The 17,388-nt window shown below is 41.6% G+C and overlaps 1 protein-coding gene across 1 annotated transcript in view; it reads left to right on the plus strand.

Moving 5' to 3' along the window:
- Nucleotides 1–15,974, plus strand: part of USP24 (ubiquitin specific peptidase 24) — a 137,603-nt gene extending 121,629 nt beyond the window's left edge. Inside the window, exons 60-68 of the mRNA XM_061121790.1 lie at nucleotides 531–652; nucleotides 1,497–1,610; nucleotides 3,531–3,596; nucleotides 5,577–5,643; nucleotides 7,073–7,151; nucleotides 11,341–11,416; nucleotides 11,823–11,909; nucleotides 12,228–12,338; nucleotides 13,324–15,974. Coding sequence (XP_060977773.1) covers nucleotides 531–652; nucleotides 1,497–1,610; nucleotides 3,531–3,596; nucleotides 5,577–5,643; nucleotides 7,073–7,151; nucleotides 11,341–11,416; nucleotides 11,823–11,909; nucleotides 12,228–12,338; nucleotides 13,324–13,386 — 785 coding nt within the window. The 3' untranslated portion in view covers nucleotides 13,387–15,974. The remainder of the gene's footprint in view (nucleotides 1–530; nucleotides 653–1,496; nucleotides 1,611–3,530; nucleotides 3,597–5,576; nucleotides 5,644–7,072; nucleotides 7,152–11,340; nucleotides 11,417–11,822; nucleotides 11,910–12,227; nucleotides 12,339–13,323) is intronic.
- Nucleotides 15,975–17,388: the final 1,414 nt, after the last annotated feature.

Genomic DNA, 17,388 nt, shown 5'->3' on the forward strand with positions numbered 1-17,388 from the left:
GAGACGCCATTGGCTCTCTGAAGCAATGTGGGAGAGCTCTCGTATAGTCGTCAGCTAGACTGTGCTTCTTAAATTCTGATTCACCCATCTAAAAGATGAAGCTACCTCATTTGTGATTCAGACGGGTCTGCGAAAGAAAATTGAGAGTGAGAGTCCTTGCTTTTCTAGCATGTAGGGTAACCCATGTGAGAGATTTCTGCTCAGCTTTGGCAGTTGTTTAAGCAGCAGAAGTGCCTTGTCCTTGATCTCTTCAGAGGCACTTGGGGCCTTTTTTTTTTTCTCATTTTAAACTTCTTCAAAAGGATTACCTTGGCTGTGAATCACTGGGAGTCTAAGGATTTAACAGTTACACCTATGTCCAAGGCATACATTGAAACAGAGGGGAAGCCTTTTCTCAAGTCTCATGACTGTGAGAGACGGCTGTATATGTTCAGCAGTTCGGTGTGTGAATCTGGAGGCAGTTGCCTTACGTTGTAGATGTTGGTTTCACGTGGTAACATGAGGTGGCTTTTTCCTTTGATTTCCTAAAGCTCCGGGTGTGTTTAAACAACGGCCGCCTATTAGCATTGCCCCCTCGAGCCCCCTGCTGCCCCTCCACGAGGAAGTCGAAGCCCTGTTGTTCTTGTCTGAAGGGAAACCTTACCTGTTAGAGGTATGTCCTTGTTCCACTAAAGCCATTTTCCTTTTATCTGTTTTCTTCTTTTTGAGGAAAAAAATGCCTTTTGTTATTAGTTGTATTTGGTATGTTACTCTCATGTAGGGGAGTATAGTTAAGAAGCAGTTATTTCAAATTAATTTTACTTCCTGTGTGTATGTCAGAAAGAAATAGGCAGCTGAAAAGAATATTATTAGTCTTCCCTGCAACTAAGAATTGGGCCTCCAGGTCCCAGGAGGAGGTATATGGCATACACACATACACCACCACCACCACCCAACGCCGAGTTAGCCACTCCATTTATTATCAGAGGGTTTACTCCAAATCTTGCGTGTGTCGCTGGTCCTGAATACTACAGCTCTGAAGCATACGGGTTTATCAACCTCAGGACTATGGAAGTGAGCTCTTCACAACCTCCTGTTGAGGTCCCTCCCCCTTCCACCCAGAGCTACCACATCTTAAGAACATAATCTTCCAATCCTTGTTCTGTAACTTGATTTATATATATATGACTTGGTGAACATAATCATACTGGTTTTTATTTGCGTCAACAGTGCTGTGCTATATCTCTTTTTTTTTTTTAAAGCTTAACATCATGTATTTTTTTTTTGACCTATCAGTGGTTATTTTAATGGGAGAGGTCACCTGTTAAAATCTGATAAAAGTGACTCCTGAGAAAAAGGTGCACATTTGCACAAACTGTGTTAACTCTCAGACAGACTCAAACTATTTTGAGGCAGTGTTGATGGTCCTCAATCTGAGCGGATTTGAGTGAAAGTCAGAAACAGCGTTTTAACAGTGACCTGTGACAAAAGAAACACTCCTTTTCTACCCTCACTAGGTAATGTTTGCTCTGCGAGAGCTGACGGGCTCACTGCTGGCGCTCATCGAGATGGTGGTGTACTGCTGTTTCTGTAACGAGCATTTCTCCTTCACCATGCTGCATTTCATTAAGGTAGGACCTCCTAAACACCTGTGGTAGCCTGCAAGCCTGCAGTTGAGACCTAGGAAAGCGTTTCTTTGCCTCCCAGGCACTTTGCTTCTTTTAATAACTTTAATTGTTTTCCTAATCATAAAAACAGTATAGGCTCATTTTTTAAATGAAGAATAAAAAAAGGATTCAAAATCTCACCATTTATGATGATCACCATGAATATTCTCTCACATTTCCCTTTTTATTTTCTATGCATATATTTTAACATACTTGGGATTATATTGTCTGTATGATTTTTGCGCCCTCTTTTTTCAGTTGACGTTGTAAGTACTTTCCGTATCATTAAAAGCTACCTGAGTGTATTTCCTTCTCTCATGTATCACAGTTTACTCAGCCATTCCCTTCCCAGTGAGGCATATTTGTATTGGGTGCAATTTTTAAGTATTAAGAATAATACTTTATAGTTAGTGATAATGCTGTGGTGACCATTATCATATAAAATGGTTTTAAAGTTTCAGGTTACTTCCCCAGGCCACATCTAAAAAATCAAAAGTAGGTTGATTTTTCTCACCTTCTGAAGTAGTGATATATGTAGTTCATTATGAAGCTCTGATCAGTGTGTAGTAATTACTTACGTTGCACTTTCTGGATGCCAAGCACAGTTCCAAGCATGTTTCGTATTTAACTCACTTAATTCTCAGTACATAAGTCCTATGAGGTATAGATAGATACTAGTATTGAAGATATTGAAGACATGAGTGTCACACAACAATTAAGTGGCCGAGTGGGAGTTCGAATATCAGCGGTGTGGCTCCAGGTCTGTGCTCTTAACTACTGCCTTTCTAAGGATTATTAGAAAAACCTTTAAGCCTATGCATACCATTTTTATTCATTTTTAATCTTTAGTTTTTAATTACATGGAGAATACACTGACTTTGTTCTCTTTGTGAAAAAATATGCAAAGTCCATTTCGACCATCACCAGCCAGCCATGTCTCCTCTTCCCCCTACCCCATGGGCCAGTACTGTCACATCAGTTAAGTGTCTTTCCAGTCCTCTTTGTGTGAAATTACAAGAGATATTTCAGTTTGTCCCACACCTTGCCTGCCCCAGGATTTGTAAATAATGATACAGGTAGTGTTAGCAAGCAGCTGTGATCAGTGGGTCATGTCTCCAAGCTCTTATTAAAGTTATGTTTTGCCCTCAGCATTTTCTGTACAGATCTGCCTGTATCAGGGTTGATTGAGACCTCTCTTTACTGTTTACTATTTATATAACCAAGGGCAGTTTCCTCTTCTGAAAAACAGGAGGAACTTTGACTAGACCTTGCAGATTGTGTAGATTCAGTGAGGCATGATACATGAAGTACTCAGTACCAGACCTGGCACCTTGCAAATGCCCTGTTGTAATGCAGTGTCCTTTCCCACTGCATATTATGTGTAAGGTTATTAAAATGCACAGGGGTGTGAGTTTTCTCAACCTTGCTTTCTTTGTTTAATGTGTCCTGGCAGATTTTTCTACTTCCTAAGCTGAACTTTTCTTATATTTCACTCACAGCATGTTGATCTCAGAACACTCTGATTAGCATCTCACAGCTACTTGAGAATAGTCAACAAAACAGAATAAGTATAAATGAAATATAAATTGAGGCCTGTTTAGTGACTAAAAACTCTCCCTTCCTTTCTGCTTCTCTCCTTCTTTCTCTCTCCTTCCTAATTTCATAATAAAATATCATGGAGGGTTATAGTAGGGAGGATCATGGTATTGTTTCAGTCCCCAGATTTAGCATTTGGGGAACTGAGACCCAGAGAAGGAAATGACTTGCCCAAGGTCAGCCAGGTGGTGGTAGAACTTGGGCTGGAGTCCAACACTGTTGATTGCCACTCCAACCTTTTTCACCAAAGACTTACTGGAATCTTTGTGCTTTTAAAAAATATTTCAGAACCAACTAGAAACAGCTCCACCCCATGAGTTAAAGAATACATTCCAACTACTTCATGAGATACTGGTAAGTCATGAATGTTTTGATTCACTTGCATTTAGATATTTACTAGGCAGCATGCATTTGCAAATAAAAACTCTATGTCCTTGTGTTGCTTTTCCATTCATTTGGTCTGTACTCACCAAGTCCTCTTCACATCACCCATTCTTTTTGCCTTAACTGATTCAGAGGTGAATGGTAATAAATTTCCTTATGTTTAGTGAGGGAGCTAGACAAGGACACAAGCAATTCCAGTGCAGAGAGCAAAGGCCTTACTTACCATGCATAGAAAATGGTGCTCAGCTCAAGTGTGATCTTGTGTGAACCTCGCAAGAACCAGGAGAGGTGAATGGCTGGCTCTGCGGCCTGTCCATGCGCTACTGAAAATATCTTTATGAGCCACAAAACTGAAATGTAATCCACTATAGGGTGCATCCCAGTTTGGGAAATAACAAAAGGCAGGGAGAAAAATACAACTGCAATCAGTGAAATACGGTATTGTTAGAAGCTAAACTAGTGGAGTGACCTGCCAAGGACGTCATCAATAAGTGACAGTCAGGATCTGAGCCGAGTGACTGGCCGTGGAGCCTGTGCTCTCTACCAAACGCCCGGTTTGCTCAGTGACTGGGAGAGGCAGGACTAAAAGGAGTGGAAACTAGTGGGGCCTGGGGGAGGAGCCCAGACCAGACCAGGAGGAGTTTCCGGTTCCAGTGCCTGTGGACTTTCTCCCTGTGGGCCAGTGGCGACACACTGGTGGCCAAGTTCCACCCACATGTTTTGGCTGTTTGGCCCAAATTGTTTTGTTCTTTAATTTCTTTAATTGCAACCTGTCTTCAGAAATCAGGCAATCTGGCCACACTGGTCTGTTTCCTGCGTGCTCCAGCCACCCAGAGCAGTAACAGCATGTCCTTTCCATGAAGCTTGTGGTCTCCAGTTCCCCACTGCCCTCAGCACTGCTGTTGTCTGCCACGTGGCTCATTTCTTACCATCTTGAACTCTAGACATTTAAGTTAGTAATCTCTGCCATCAGTGATGGATACCATGGAAGGGTTTGAGGCAGGAAAGTGATATAACCTGATTTATGTCTTAGAAGATTCCCCCAGCAGTTGTCTTAAAGGATGGACTAAAGAAGGAAGCAGGGTTGGAATTGGAAAACCATATAGGAGTCTGTGGCAGTAATCTGAGTGTAAAATACCAAGGCTTATACTAAGGAGAGACCAGAGCAGAAGGAGCTAGGGCCAGAACAACAGGTGTTTAGAAAGAGAGTCAGTGAAATTTAGTGACTGACTGTGAACCAATGAGAGACTAGCCCAGGAAATATTTAAAATAAAGAGCAGGCAGTGGGATGAAGACTGGCTTCCCCTTAGGTCCCTAAGGCCTTGGCACAGGTTAAGCATTTAATAAACACTTGAATATGGAGATACATCATGGGTGCCATTTCTAAAATGCCTGTCTCTCTGGTCCTTTGCCTCTTTTTGGTCCTAGTGCTTTTGTAAGATCATTGCTTCTCAGGAGTGGGATTGAGTGATGTTCATCTGTTTAACAACAGACCCACTTAGTTTATTGAACTGTGCACAGTTCAGTGTCAGGCATTAGAAGTTCAGCAATAGTGTGACATAGATCCAGCCTTGTGTGGTGTGGCATGAGTCTCCACATCGACTTGTAGAGCCTGTATTATATCAAAACTTTGACAGGTTTTTTGTGAACTGTAAGTCTCTTATCTTTGGGATCATAAAATACACATCCTTATAACCCACAGAGAACCCTAGATTCAGTTCTTCAGAGCATGTATTAGGAAATGTGTGGATTTTCAAATACTACTTAATATTTTTTCATCTTTAGTTTGAAATTTAACATATTGTTGAAAATATGGCAGTAACATATTTGTTTTTGGCTTTAGTATGTTAGTAACTATAGTCCCTTGAATGAGTTGTTTTTAAAGACACCAGTGGCTGTAACACAAGTTTCTTCTGTCATTTACCAGCCTTTGTTTCCTGCTTCTCTCAGGTCATCGAGGATCCCATACAAGTAGAACGAGTCAAGTTTGTGTTTGAGACAGAAAATGGATTACTAGGCAAGTATGACTGCCTTATGAAGAAGCGCCTGCAGGAAAGGTGCAGAGAGCCCATCAGTCCAGCCAGCCTCTCCTCTCCAGGATTTGCCTGGCACACTCTGCCTGGCATGGATTGCTGAGGAATCCAGGGGTGGTCTGGTCAGGGCTGTTAGACTCCCTCAGTCTAGTCAGGAGAATTAAAGCCAGAGGATCTTACCACCCTGAACACTCCTGCTTTTCGTAAGACAACAGCTTGAGGTCCTTTTACTGGGTCAGGTTAAGATTCAGGGGTGCTGTGACTTTCTTCAGCAAGCTAGAGGTTTGCCACTTTAACAAGAAGCCTTTCTTCCACTCTGTAGCCATTGAGGTGGGGAAAGACTAAAACCTTACACTCAGGATATTGTCACGCTCGTGAAATGCAATTTCTTTTTTTCTTTTAACCTGTGGTATGAATGCACCCAAATTTTTATTATCTGCTCATAAAAGTTTTTTGACAACCTTTTCTTTTTCAGAAGGCTAAAGTGGCTTTAATGAGCTATATCTTAGAAAAAGTTTAGTTAAAAATCGTCTTATCCAACTCCCACCATCCACCTGTATTCCCAGTTAATTTGAGTCATTTTAGATATTGCTGTTTATTTAAAAGAAGTTTTAGCATCTCCTTTTATTGCAGAAGAGAAATTTATGCTTAAAATGTTCTGTAGTTACAACATTCTAGGCCACCGCTTTGGAATGGTGCTCTCTGCTCTGAGCAGCACCCAGGCTCTCTGAAACTTACAGACAATACATGCCTCAAGGGCAGGGAGCAGGCATTACAGTCATCCCTTGGTAACCATAGGGCGCTGGTTCCAGGACCCACTCGGATGACAAAATCCATGGATGCTCAGGTTCCATAGTCTACCCTTCATATCCATGGTTCTACACCTGAGGATTCAACCAGCGACTGATTGTGTAGTACTAAATGTATTTATTGAAAAAAATTCACATATAAGTGGACCTGTGCAGTTCAAACCCATGTTGTTCAAGGGTTGGCTATATTTATCTTTAAATGCCCAAAGCACAGAACAGTAAATATTTGTTGAAGTGAAATAGTACCATAAATCTCCATTTATCACACTGAAGTATTTTAACTACTCTTTGTCAGTATTGCAGTGAATGGAAAACTTTGAAAGTCTCTAGGTGAATAATCAGCCAATGTAAATTTTAGTTCCTTTCAGTTCTTCTGAAAGTCAAACCTTCACCACCTTGTATGTTTCTTGAATACTACTTAAAGTAGTGTTTCTGTCCATTAGAATTTGGAGAACCCTACTAAGTCAGCACTACTGTGCTTTGGTTAATTTCCCAATCTGCTTATCGAGAGTTTGCTGTGAATTTTCAGAACAGGAGAGCTTGATTAGCTGGGCCCACTTCCGGTTTAGTGCTTTATTGTTAAAATTCCTTCCTTTGTTCTCAGCTCTGATGCACCACAGTAATCACGTGGACAGCAGTCGCTGCTACCAATGTGTCAAATTTCTTGTAACTCTTGCTCAAAAGTAAGTATTGACTCAAAATGCAGTTGAGAAAATGATGTTTTAGTTACAAGTCAGATATGACTCAAGAAAAAAAGTTCCCTCGTTTTGGTACCTAGGAAATCTGAGCCAGTCAGGGCATACTTGCTTGGATGGTACAGACAACTCTTCAAACAATCTCAAAGAGACAAAAAAGGGGAGTATTAAAAGTAGCATCTTATGGAATCCGGGGTGGGGGGGAATTGCTGAACTGACAGGCTTTGTACAGAAAGGAGAAGAGTCCAAGGCAGGTTTAGGGACCTCAACAGAAAGAATTCATGAACTGTCACTCAAGATGTCTTCGGTTAACTGTCAGCTGTGTCGGCTTTGAGGTCCCCACTTTCAGAACAGTCTCTCGAGAGGCCAAACCATATAACAGCTACTTCAACCTATGAACCCAGGCACGGTGCTAAATATCGCCTGTATTCTCATTTAACATTTTCAGCAATTTTATGAGGTTAGGTACTGTTACTAGTCCCATATCATGGGTGGTTTAAGTGACATGCCTGCTGTCAGAGCTCAGACTTGAGCACAGGCTGACTGACTTCAAGGCAAAGGTTCTTTTCTTCTTTTATTTAATTGTGCTAAAATATGTGTGTATTAAGTCACTCAGTCATGTCCAACTCTTTGCAATCCCATGGACTGTAGCCCACCAGGCTCCTTTGTCCATGGAATTCTCCAGGCAAGAATACTAGAGTGTATTGCCATTCCCTTCTCCAGGGGATCTTCCCAACCCAGGGATCGAACCCGTGTCTCTTAGGTCTCCTGCATTAGCGGGTGGGTTCTTTAACACTAGCACCACCTGGGAAGTCCCTAAAATATACATAACATAAAATTCACCATTTTAGCCATTTTTAGGTGTACAGTTCAGTGGCATTAAGTACATTTATAGCGTTGTGCAGCCATCACCATCACCATCATCTGTCTCCAGAACTTTTTTCATCTTCTAGAACTCAAATTCTGTAGCCATTAAATAGTATCTCTCCATTCCTCCTCTCTCCAGCTCCTAGCAACCATCCTTCTACTTTTTGTCCTCATGAATTTGACTGTTGTAGATACCTCACATAAATAGAATCATATCATATTTTTCCTTTCATGACTGGCTAATTTCCCGTAGCATGACGTCTTCCAAGATGTATCCATATTGCAGCATGTATCAGAATTTCCTTCCTGTTTAAGGCTGAATAATATTCCATTGTATAGATATGTGTATGTACCGCATTTTACTTATCCATTCATCTGTCAGTAGATCCTTGGAAAGGTTCTCAATGTTAGAAGGAACCTGAGTTGTTTGCAACTTCAGCTCCCCTATTTATTTATTATGTTGGCCCACAAAAGATCAGAGTGACTGCATGCTAATCCAAGGTTATTTTTTTTAATTGAAGTATAATTGATTTACAATATTGTGTTAGTTTCTAGTATATAACAGTGATTCAGTTAATATTACTTTTTCAGGTTGTTTTCCATTATAGGTTATTACAAGACAGTGAATATAGTTCCCTGTGCTACACAGTAAATCCTTGTTTCTAATCTATTTCATATATAGTAGTTTGTGTCTGTTAACCCCATAGTCCTCTAACTTATCCCTCCTTTCACCCCTTTCCCCTGGTCACCCTAAGTTTGTTTTCTGTGTCTGTGTCTGTTTCTGCTTTGTATATAGATTCTTTTATATTATTTAAGATTCCACATATAAATGATACTAAGTATAATATTCTCCAGGTCCATTCATGTTGCTGCAAATGGCAATATTTCATTCTTTTTATGGCCAAGTATGGAGAAGGACATGACAACCACTCCAGTATTCTTGCGTGGGAAATCTCGTGGACAGAGGAGCCTGCGGGCTACAGTCCACGGGGTCGTGAAGACTCAGACATGACCGAAGCAGGTTAGCACATGCACGGCTGAGTAATATTCCTGTGTGTGTGTACACGTCACGTCTTCCTAAACCAGTCTTCTGTTAGTGGACACGTAGGTCACTCCCATGTCTTGGCTTTTGTAAACAGTATTGCAGAGTAAACATTGGGATGCACGTATCTTTTCAAAGTAGAGTTTTTGTGTTTCAGGATACATACCCAGGAATGTGACTAACCCAGGATTACTGAGCAGACAGCACTGCCATCACTGAGTTTTGCACTGAGCTCTATTTAGCTTAACTTATTTTGCTCCAGATTTTTCCTGATTCTTAGCCATCCTTGGACTTATACCAGAATGAAAAATCTGTTGGGATTAATCTGCTGCATTTGAGCATCCTCAGCAGATTTAAATGAGAGCCCCATTGAAATAACACATGAACATGCATTTTCCAGATGACATAATATTGTAGACACAGATGGAGATCATCCTGCCACAATTGTAGGTTCATTAATTAGGCTTCATACTGACAGCATGTCATCATAATGACATAAAAACCTAAAAGAGTGGTATTTCCAACCAGTGTTGGGGCCACATAGCATTTCTGATGCCAGCAAACACAAAGTCCATATATTAGTAGTGTCTTTATATGTACGTCCATATCCTGCACATATCCCATTTTATACATATGTTAATGGCAGTCTCCCCATCGGTACTATCTTCAAATAAGGACAGCTTTCTAGGTGGGCAAATACAAATGGAAAGGGAGAGAGATCCTCCAAAATCAGGTTTTAAAATTGTTTTTCCCTCATATCATTCTTTCTTATTTAAATTATAAAAATTAAAGACTAGTTTGATTTTATCAAGAGGTCATTTATTGTATTCCTTAAAACTACTGGAAAAGAACATAGGCAAAACATTCTGACGTAAACCGTAGCAATGTTTTCTTAGGCCACTCTCCCAAGGCAATAGAAATAAAAGCAAAAATAAACAAGTGGGACCTAGTCAAACTTGCACATTTTTGCACAGCAGAGGAAACTATAAACAAAATGAAAAGGTGACCTACAGAATGGGAGAAAATATTTGCAATTGATGCATCCAACAAGGACTTAATTACCAAAATATATGAACAGCTCATATAACTTAACAACAACAACAGAAGATCAAAAAAGTGGGCAAAAGACCTAAATAGACATTTCTCCAAAGAAGACATACAGATGGCCAAGTGGCACATGACAAGATGTTCAACATTGCTAATTATCAGAGAAATGTAAATCAAAGTCAGAACTAGAGTGAGGTGTCACCTCACAGCAATCAGAATGGCCATCATTAAAAATACTACAAATAATAAATGCTCGAGAGGTTGTGGAGAAAAGGGAACCCCTCCTACACTGTTGGTGGAAGAGTAAATTGGTATAGCCACTATGGAAAACAGTATGGAGGTTCCTTAAAAACTCAAAATAGAGCTACCATATGATTCAGCAGTCCCACTCCTTGACGTATATCCAGAAAAAACTGTTGAAAAGATGCATACACCCCAGTGTTCATTGCAGCGCTATTGTACAAAAGCCAAGACATGAAGCCACCTAAATGTCCATCAGCAGATGAATGGATGAAGGTGTAGTACATGTGTACTATGGAATATTACTCAGCTATTAAAAACACTGTCATTTGCAGCAACGTGGATGGACCTAGAGAAGCCATAGTAAGTGAAATAAGTCAGAGAGAGACGAATGTCGTATCCCTTATATGTGGAATCTAAAGTATGGTACAAAAGAGCTTATTAAAAAAAAAAAAAAACAGATTCAGAGACATAGGAAACTCACTTAGGGTTACCAAAGTGGAAAGGAGGTTGAGGGAGGATAAATTAGGATTGTGAGATAGCAGATACAGACTACTATGTACAAAATAGATAAACAACAGGTCCTACTGTATAGCACAGAGCACTGTCTTCAATGTCTTGTAATAATCTGTAATGGAAAAGAATCAGAAGAAGTATGTGCATAACTGGTTCATTTTGCTGTACACCAGGAACTAACTCAGCTTTATAAATCAATTATACTTTTAATTTTTTTAAATAATTAAGAGGTTATTTATTAAATGTACAATTTGTTGTGGCTACTTTTGTTTGTTATTTTTCATTTTCCAACCTTGAGTTTTAGTAGAACTGAGTGGATGAGTTAGAGATAGATAAGAAAGGACAACTGAAAGGAGCATTTAATGAAAGGAGCATTTGTGTTTCAGAATTTTAAAGTACTGTATATTAAACAAGAATGTTTGTGAAGAAGGCATTTGGCTAATAACAATTTCCTGCGATCACCAGGTGTCCTGCTGCTAAAGAGTACTTCAAGGAGAATTCCCATCACTGGAGTTGGGCTGTGCAGTGGCTGCAGAAGAAGGTAGTTGAGTTTTTCTGCTTCTTTCATGGGAACCAACAACAACATATCTCATCAGGAAATAAAATCTCAGGCTTAATTTGGAGACTGTCAAAGTATTTTCAGAGTTCACACTTTTTTGGGAACAGTTGATACCTAACTTTATGCATGTAATTTGTATCTTAATACATTTGTCTGAATTTTATGGGTAAAAAGGTAAGGATGATTATTTAAGAGGTAGTATTTTAGTAAACTCTTGAAAGCAGAAGTGCAATCTTATCAAAAAGGATCTCTTGATGTGGTAGAAAGTCTGGGTCAATTTATATACTGTTCTATATGCTTTTTATACTGTAATATGTGTTGGTAGAAATCGTTGACTCATGTGGGCTTATTTGTCATCTCTAATGGCCTTTTTGACCTTCCATGTCAGATGTCAGAACATTATTGGACACCACAGAGTAACGTCTCTAATGAAACGTCAACTGGAAAAACCTTTCAGCGAACAATTTCAGCTCAGGTGAGAGTTGTCTGTTGGTTTTGTGTGGATTGAAATCCCTTAGGTAGAATTTTTAGTGTGTTTCCCAGAAACTGCTGTCTAAAAAAAGAGGTATACATTAAAAGTGAGTAAGGACTGAAGACACGATTGATTTTTCTATGAAAAAGCAGCAAGTGAGTTGTTTGCCTGGAAGGACAGCAGTGAGGGTCATTTAGTGTGGCCCCACCTGCCCCAGAAGTTGACATGAAGGCACCGCCTCCAGAGGTCAGATGAAGGGTGGTCTTCCTCGGTCCTGCTGCCACTGCACACGCTGACTTCTTGTGTTTCAATCTCTGGCAGGACACGTTAGCATACGCCACAGCGCTGCTGAATGAGAAGGAGCAGTCAGGGAGCAGTAACGGGTCGGAGAGCAGTCCTGCTAATGAGAATGGAGAGAGACACTTACAGCAGGTACATCTGTAGGGCAAGTCCTGGGTGAGAGGGCAGTGCCCGCTCTGAGGTTTCCCAGAGACAGCCTCGGTCATCAAGAAAGGAGACCCCAGCGCCGCCCTCTGGGAACCTCTGCTCAGGACTTGTTCTCTGTGCTTACAAAGCAGAGCGGCGTTGCACCGTGACATTTATCCAGGCTTTGGTCTCAGTCTGCTGGCTGTTCTACTCAGCTTGGAGAGCATCCTGATAAAGCCCGGTTTGCAGATATGGTCCTTCCAGATTGTACTTCATTCTGTTGGGTTACAAAAAATCACCACTTTCCCCTTCTGCTCTCACCAGCCTTCCTAGAAACACATATGCTTGAAAAGAAGGGCCTTATGCCATTGGAATCTGTGTGCTTGTCAGGGGCATCAAATTTTTAAGTATTTTTCAATACTAATCACTATAGTAGAAAAAAGAATGAATTATTTATTGAACGCTTACTATGTAGAAGAATGCAGCAGGTTTAAATGTAATGACATGTATCGTTTCTTCCCTCCGGTCCATAACTTTCTGAAAGACCTTCTCCGTAGCTCCATCACAGTGCACAGAGGCCTCGTCAAATGAATTTGCTGATGTTCTGTGTGCCACTTTGTTTGTTTGTTTTTAAATCTTTGGGATCCTGGTAATAACCAGTGAGGTCGCCATTCCCCTGATTTCACAGAAGGAAACTGACACTCAGCATAGTGATTTGATTTAACTCAAGGCTATGTTATGCCTGTAGGCAAGTCACTAGATTGTTCCTGTAACTCAGTAAGAACCTAGAAGTGGAAGCTCTGCATAATCAAGAATTGTCAAATATGAGGTCAAACATATACTTGTTATGTTTTATTGCCCTTTGATAAACATTAAGTAGTTAAATGAGGACATGTTAAACTGCAGAACACAGTTAAGTCAGTTGGCACAGGAAAAAACTTTTTTCTCTTAACGTTATTAAGTATGTATTTATTCCTTTCATTTCCCAAAGGGTTCTGAATCACCCATGATGATCGGCGAGTTAAGAAGTGATCTGGACGATGTGGATCCCTAGGGGCTGTGCCCAGCAGTGATGAGCAGTCATGTCACGGTTACTGGATGCTCAGCACCTTTTTGAAATCAGAATCTCATTCTTGAACCCTTTAGCAGAGCCCGGAGGCTGGACTGGGAGAACCTACCATGAGGGGAGGAGCCCGTGTTTTTAAGGAACGCACTCTTCAGCCCCCGGGGAAGGCCTGGGAGCTGTTTGGCAGTGGGAAGACTCCAGCCTGTGGAGTTCAGCTTACCTGGGGCATGGTCCACATGTGGACTGACACTTCTGTACAGATTTTAGGAAGTAAAGCTGGTGGCAGACTGTTTTGTTACATGAACATACAGGAGTGAGTGAAGATAAAGCTATTGCTTTCTCAATAATGCTATAAAAGAAATTCCTTTGGTTTTTATATATTAAAAAAAAAAGCAAGCTGCCTTTAGATATATGGGGGCAAATTTTTAATCTTGCAGTAACATTGAATAGAAATATCAAGTTTAAAATGATGTAAAAATATGTGATAAAAATTCCTTTTCACTGTAAAATAGTAGTTAAAGAATTCAGTTTACACAGACCTTTGTATTTAATATGTCTCCCTATTTGTATAGAATTTCAGGTGGGTCTGGATGAGAGCCCTGGGCATAAACTTAGATCTTGATGATATGTTACCAGGATCAAAAATTGGGAAATTAAGCTCTTTAAGGTATTTTTCTGATAAAATTGAGATTGAAAGAGCAATAAAAAGATGCTATGTTCTCTAGAAGTATAGAGTGCATTCTTTGACATCAATCACTAATTGTTCCCAAAACAAATTTTACAAAGAGCAAAATAAAAAGCACTTTAAGATATGATTTTATTGAGTTTGACTTCATAAAATCTTTTTACTGCTTGGAGACATATTGAATAAACTGTAGTCTTAAATCATGTGACCTGCAATCATTTGCTTTTGCTGGAAACTTAATTACTAAAACCCTTGGTACTGGTTGTTTATGAAGTTAAATATTTGAGTTGAGAGACACTGCTTTGTGAATTTCTGGACATTTTACCACAGAGAAGGAACAGGAGACTTGGTTTCTCCTCAGCGTGATTAATTGACACTGAAAAGATAAGGATAAGAAATAACTAGCAAGCCACTGAACAACCCACCCATTTAGTTGTGTTTCCCAGGTCTCGGCACCATTCACTCATTTCAGGTTAGCTGCCAGCCCACTCCTTTTTCTGGAGTGGAGAGAGGATGCCGACATAGTTTATATGTTGTGTATGTTTGGGGTTTTGAGTCACTGCACACATTTTCAATCCTGTTTGTCTTTGGTTGCGTGCTCTGCCTTGTTCTGTCCTCCCCACGCACAGAACTAGGGGAGCCTCAGGAAGCACTGGGCGGCCCCAGGCAAGGATCTGCAGAGTCAGAGGAGCAGCAGACCCGTGACAGGGCTGACAGCGGCTCCTGCCGTGCACCGCAGACCCTGTGGCCTCACCGTCGAGGGTGCAGTTAGAGTGCGGCCAGGCTGCAGTCTGTAATTGCATGACTGGCCAGTGGTGATGTCTGTCAAGAGACACCAGCTGGGTAGAGGGCCAGCACCTCAGAGCAGAGCAGAGCTGCGCCCCTGAGAAAGGGTCTGAGGTCCTTGGCTGATTTTATGTGATTCTGATGTTCTTACAAATTCAAATGTGATGTTTTAAAGTGGATTTTTGAGTCCATGAATACCCACGCCCTGCTGCCCCCCACCCCCTCTCCGCCCTCCTCACAAAGCGACCCCTCGGGATGTGACCTTGAAATGCCAGCCACGAGGATGTGGCGCTGGCAGCTGCACTCAGGAGCCCAGATTCAGGAGTGAAATTGCCACTTCTGTCCCTTATTTCCTATGGAAACAATGCCTTCCACAGCCCCCAGCACCTGCTGTCCTCACAGTAGCGTGCATCGGGACCAGGACCACCTGTCGCTGACACGAGGCACCCTGGTCGGTTTTGCTCACGTTGTTGCTGCAGTGAACGTCACTTTCCCTTTGCCAGTAACCTTGATTTCCCCATGGCTGCAGTCTACCAACCTGCTGATGACTTTTTTTTTTAATGTCATACAACAAAGTGACAATTACGACAGGCTTACCTTGGAAGAGGTGTCATTTTTACTGCCAATCTTTTTGGACGAAGATGTTTTTATAAATCTTTCAAAATGGTCTGCAAGTCGAATAGGAATTGCACAACTAAACCCAATGCTGTGTGTCCTCAAGAAGCTCCCTTCATGAGATCCTTCTTAGGATGGCCAAGTCAGTCCCTTAGAGACATCCTGGGAAAGAAAGCAAAGGAGCCTTCGGACAGGCACCCCGGCCTGTGACTTCCCCTGGAGCCCACACACGGGCCCAGAGCACATGTCACCAGGCTCACCCTATCTTGCTCCACCCTCCCTGCGAACATCAAGGTGTGTGCAGTTACCTTTTGAGCTTGGAACAGGCAGACTGGAATTTTCCTCTGCTACCTCTTGTGTACAAAATCTTGTTTATACAATTTGGAAAAGAAGTAGATAAACTAAGGGAGAATCTTCATTCTAAATTTGGTTCACTGAGTGGCAGAGTTCTTAGCTTCTAAAGGTGTAAAATAAATTTTTCAAAAACAGAGTTGGAGGCTCACTGGCATTTTTCTGTGTAAATCAGAAAATGGCTGTGGTTGGGGAGGGGTGACAGGGGCCGGTGACCTGGAAGGAAATAGTGCCGATTCCTTTTCTACTTTGGACTGATGAAGTGAATAGGGCCCATTCTTTAATGATGAAGGGCAGTGGGTCTTTTTCTAAGCTTTTTACTATTTCTTGCTTTGGATATCCTGACCATTTCAGGATTCATTTGCAAAGCTGGATTAAGGATGTGCAGAGCTCAGACCAGTGGCCTGCAGCTGTCTCCCCCATATCTTTCAGGCCTCCCAGCAGTCTCCAGCATAAATCACATCCCCGGTCAAGCTGGATTTCTTGTTGGACCCCACATGTCTCAGCCTCACCCCTGATGCCCTGCCTCTGCCCACATGGTTCCCCTCTCCTGGGCTCTTTGCTGCTCCAGATACTCTGCAGTCCACACCCATTCCTTCCTGGCTCCCAGTGACCAGCTACCAACCTCTGCAAAAGTCAGGTGTTCCCTTTTCTCAAATCTTAGAGCCTTCTGGGTATGAACAGCTAAGGAGCTAACCCCCGGCTCTTGGGTGATGGGGAGAGGGGTCTCTGGCATGTACCACGGGCAGGGTGCCAGTGGGCCCACTTACGCAGATACTCTCTGACTGTCGGGTCCTTAGCAGCTGGCAGGTTTTGAACACTTTCCGAGACACTAAGTTGTCCGAGTTTGAGAGGACTTTTGCCTTTGCAGGTCAGTTCTCTGATCACGTATAATATGAGCTGTTTAGAGCTAGGCCTTGCTCAAGACAGCTACACTCACCAGCCTCAAAGTGGGGCTGGGGAATGGGGGGCCACATTGCATGAGGTAATTATTCTTTTTGCAAAGTAGAAAGTTTTGAGACTTCTTAATTTCAAATCATGAAAAATGACCCTGGACATAATTCTCATTACAGATGCCTCAGCCACTCATTTAAACTTTTGCCATAAACATCAACTCTGTGCCAGGCTCTGGGAGAAGAGAATGGAAGGACACAGGGACCCTGAGCATCTAGAACGTGAGGCACAGGATGCCAAGGAGGGAGAGCCCTGGTTGCTGGGGGGGACTTGGAAATTACAGACAGACTCCAATTTTATCCCAGGACAGGCTTAAGTACTCAAATACTTGCATTCAAAATACACATACTCTTCAAGGGCTCAATTTGCTCAACCATCCCACAGTTATCTAGCACCTCATATAAGCAAGGTCTCATCCTAGACAGTCAAATTCAGGCAAGAGTCATGACTAAGTTGTTTTTATTTTTATTTTAAACAGTCACCATGTAATAAAACTGCCACAAAACCCAGAATAAATATCTTTTAAGTTACAAAAGGAAAACAGATTTAGAAAAGGTGCTTGCTGTAAAAAGGCAATGGAGGGTTGATGACAAACACAA

The sequence above is a fragment of the Dama dama genome, chromosome 20 (genome assembly GCF_033118175.1).
Source record: "Dama dama isolate Ldn47 chromosome 20, ASM3311817v1, whole genome shotgun sequence".
Taxonomy (NCBI): Eukaryota; Metazoa; Chordata; class Mammalia; order Artiodactyla; family Cervidae; genus Dama; species Dama dama.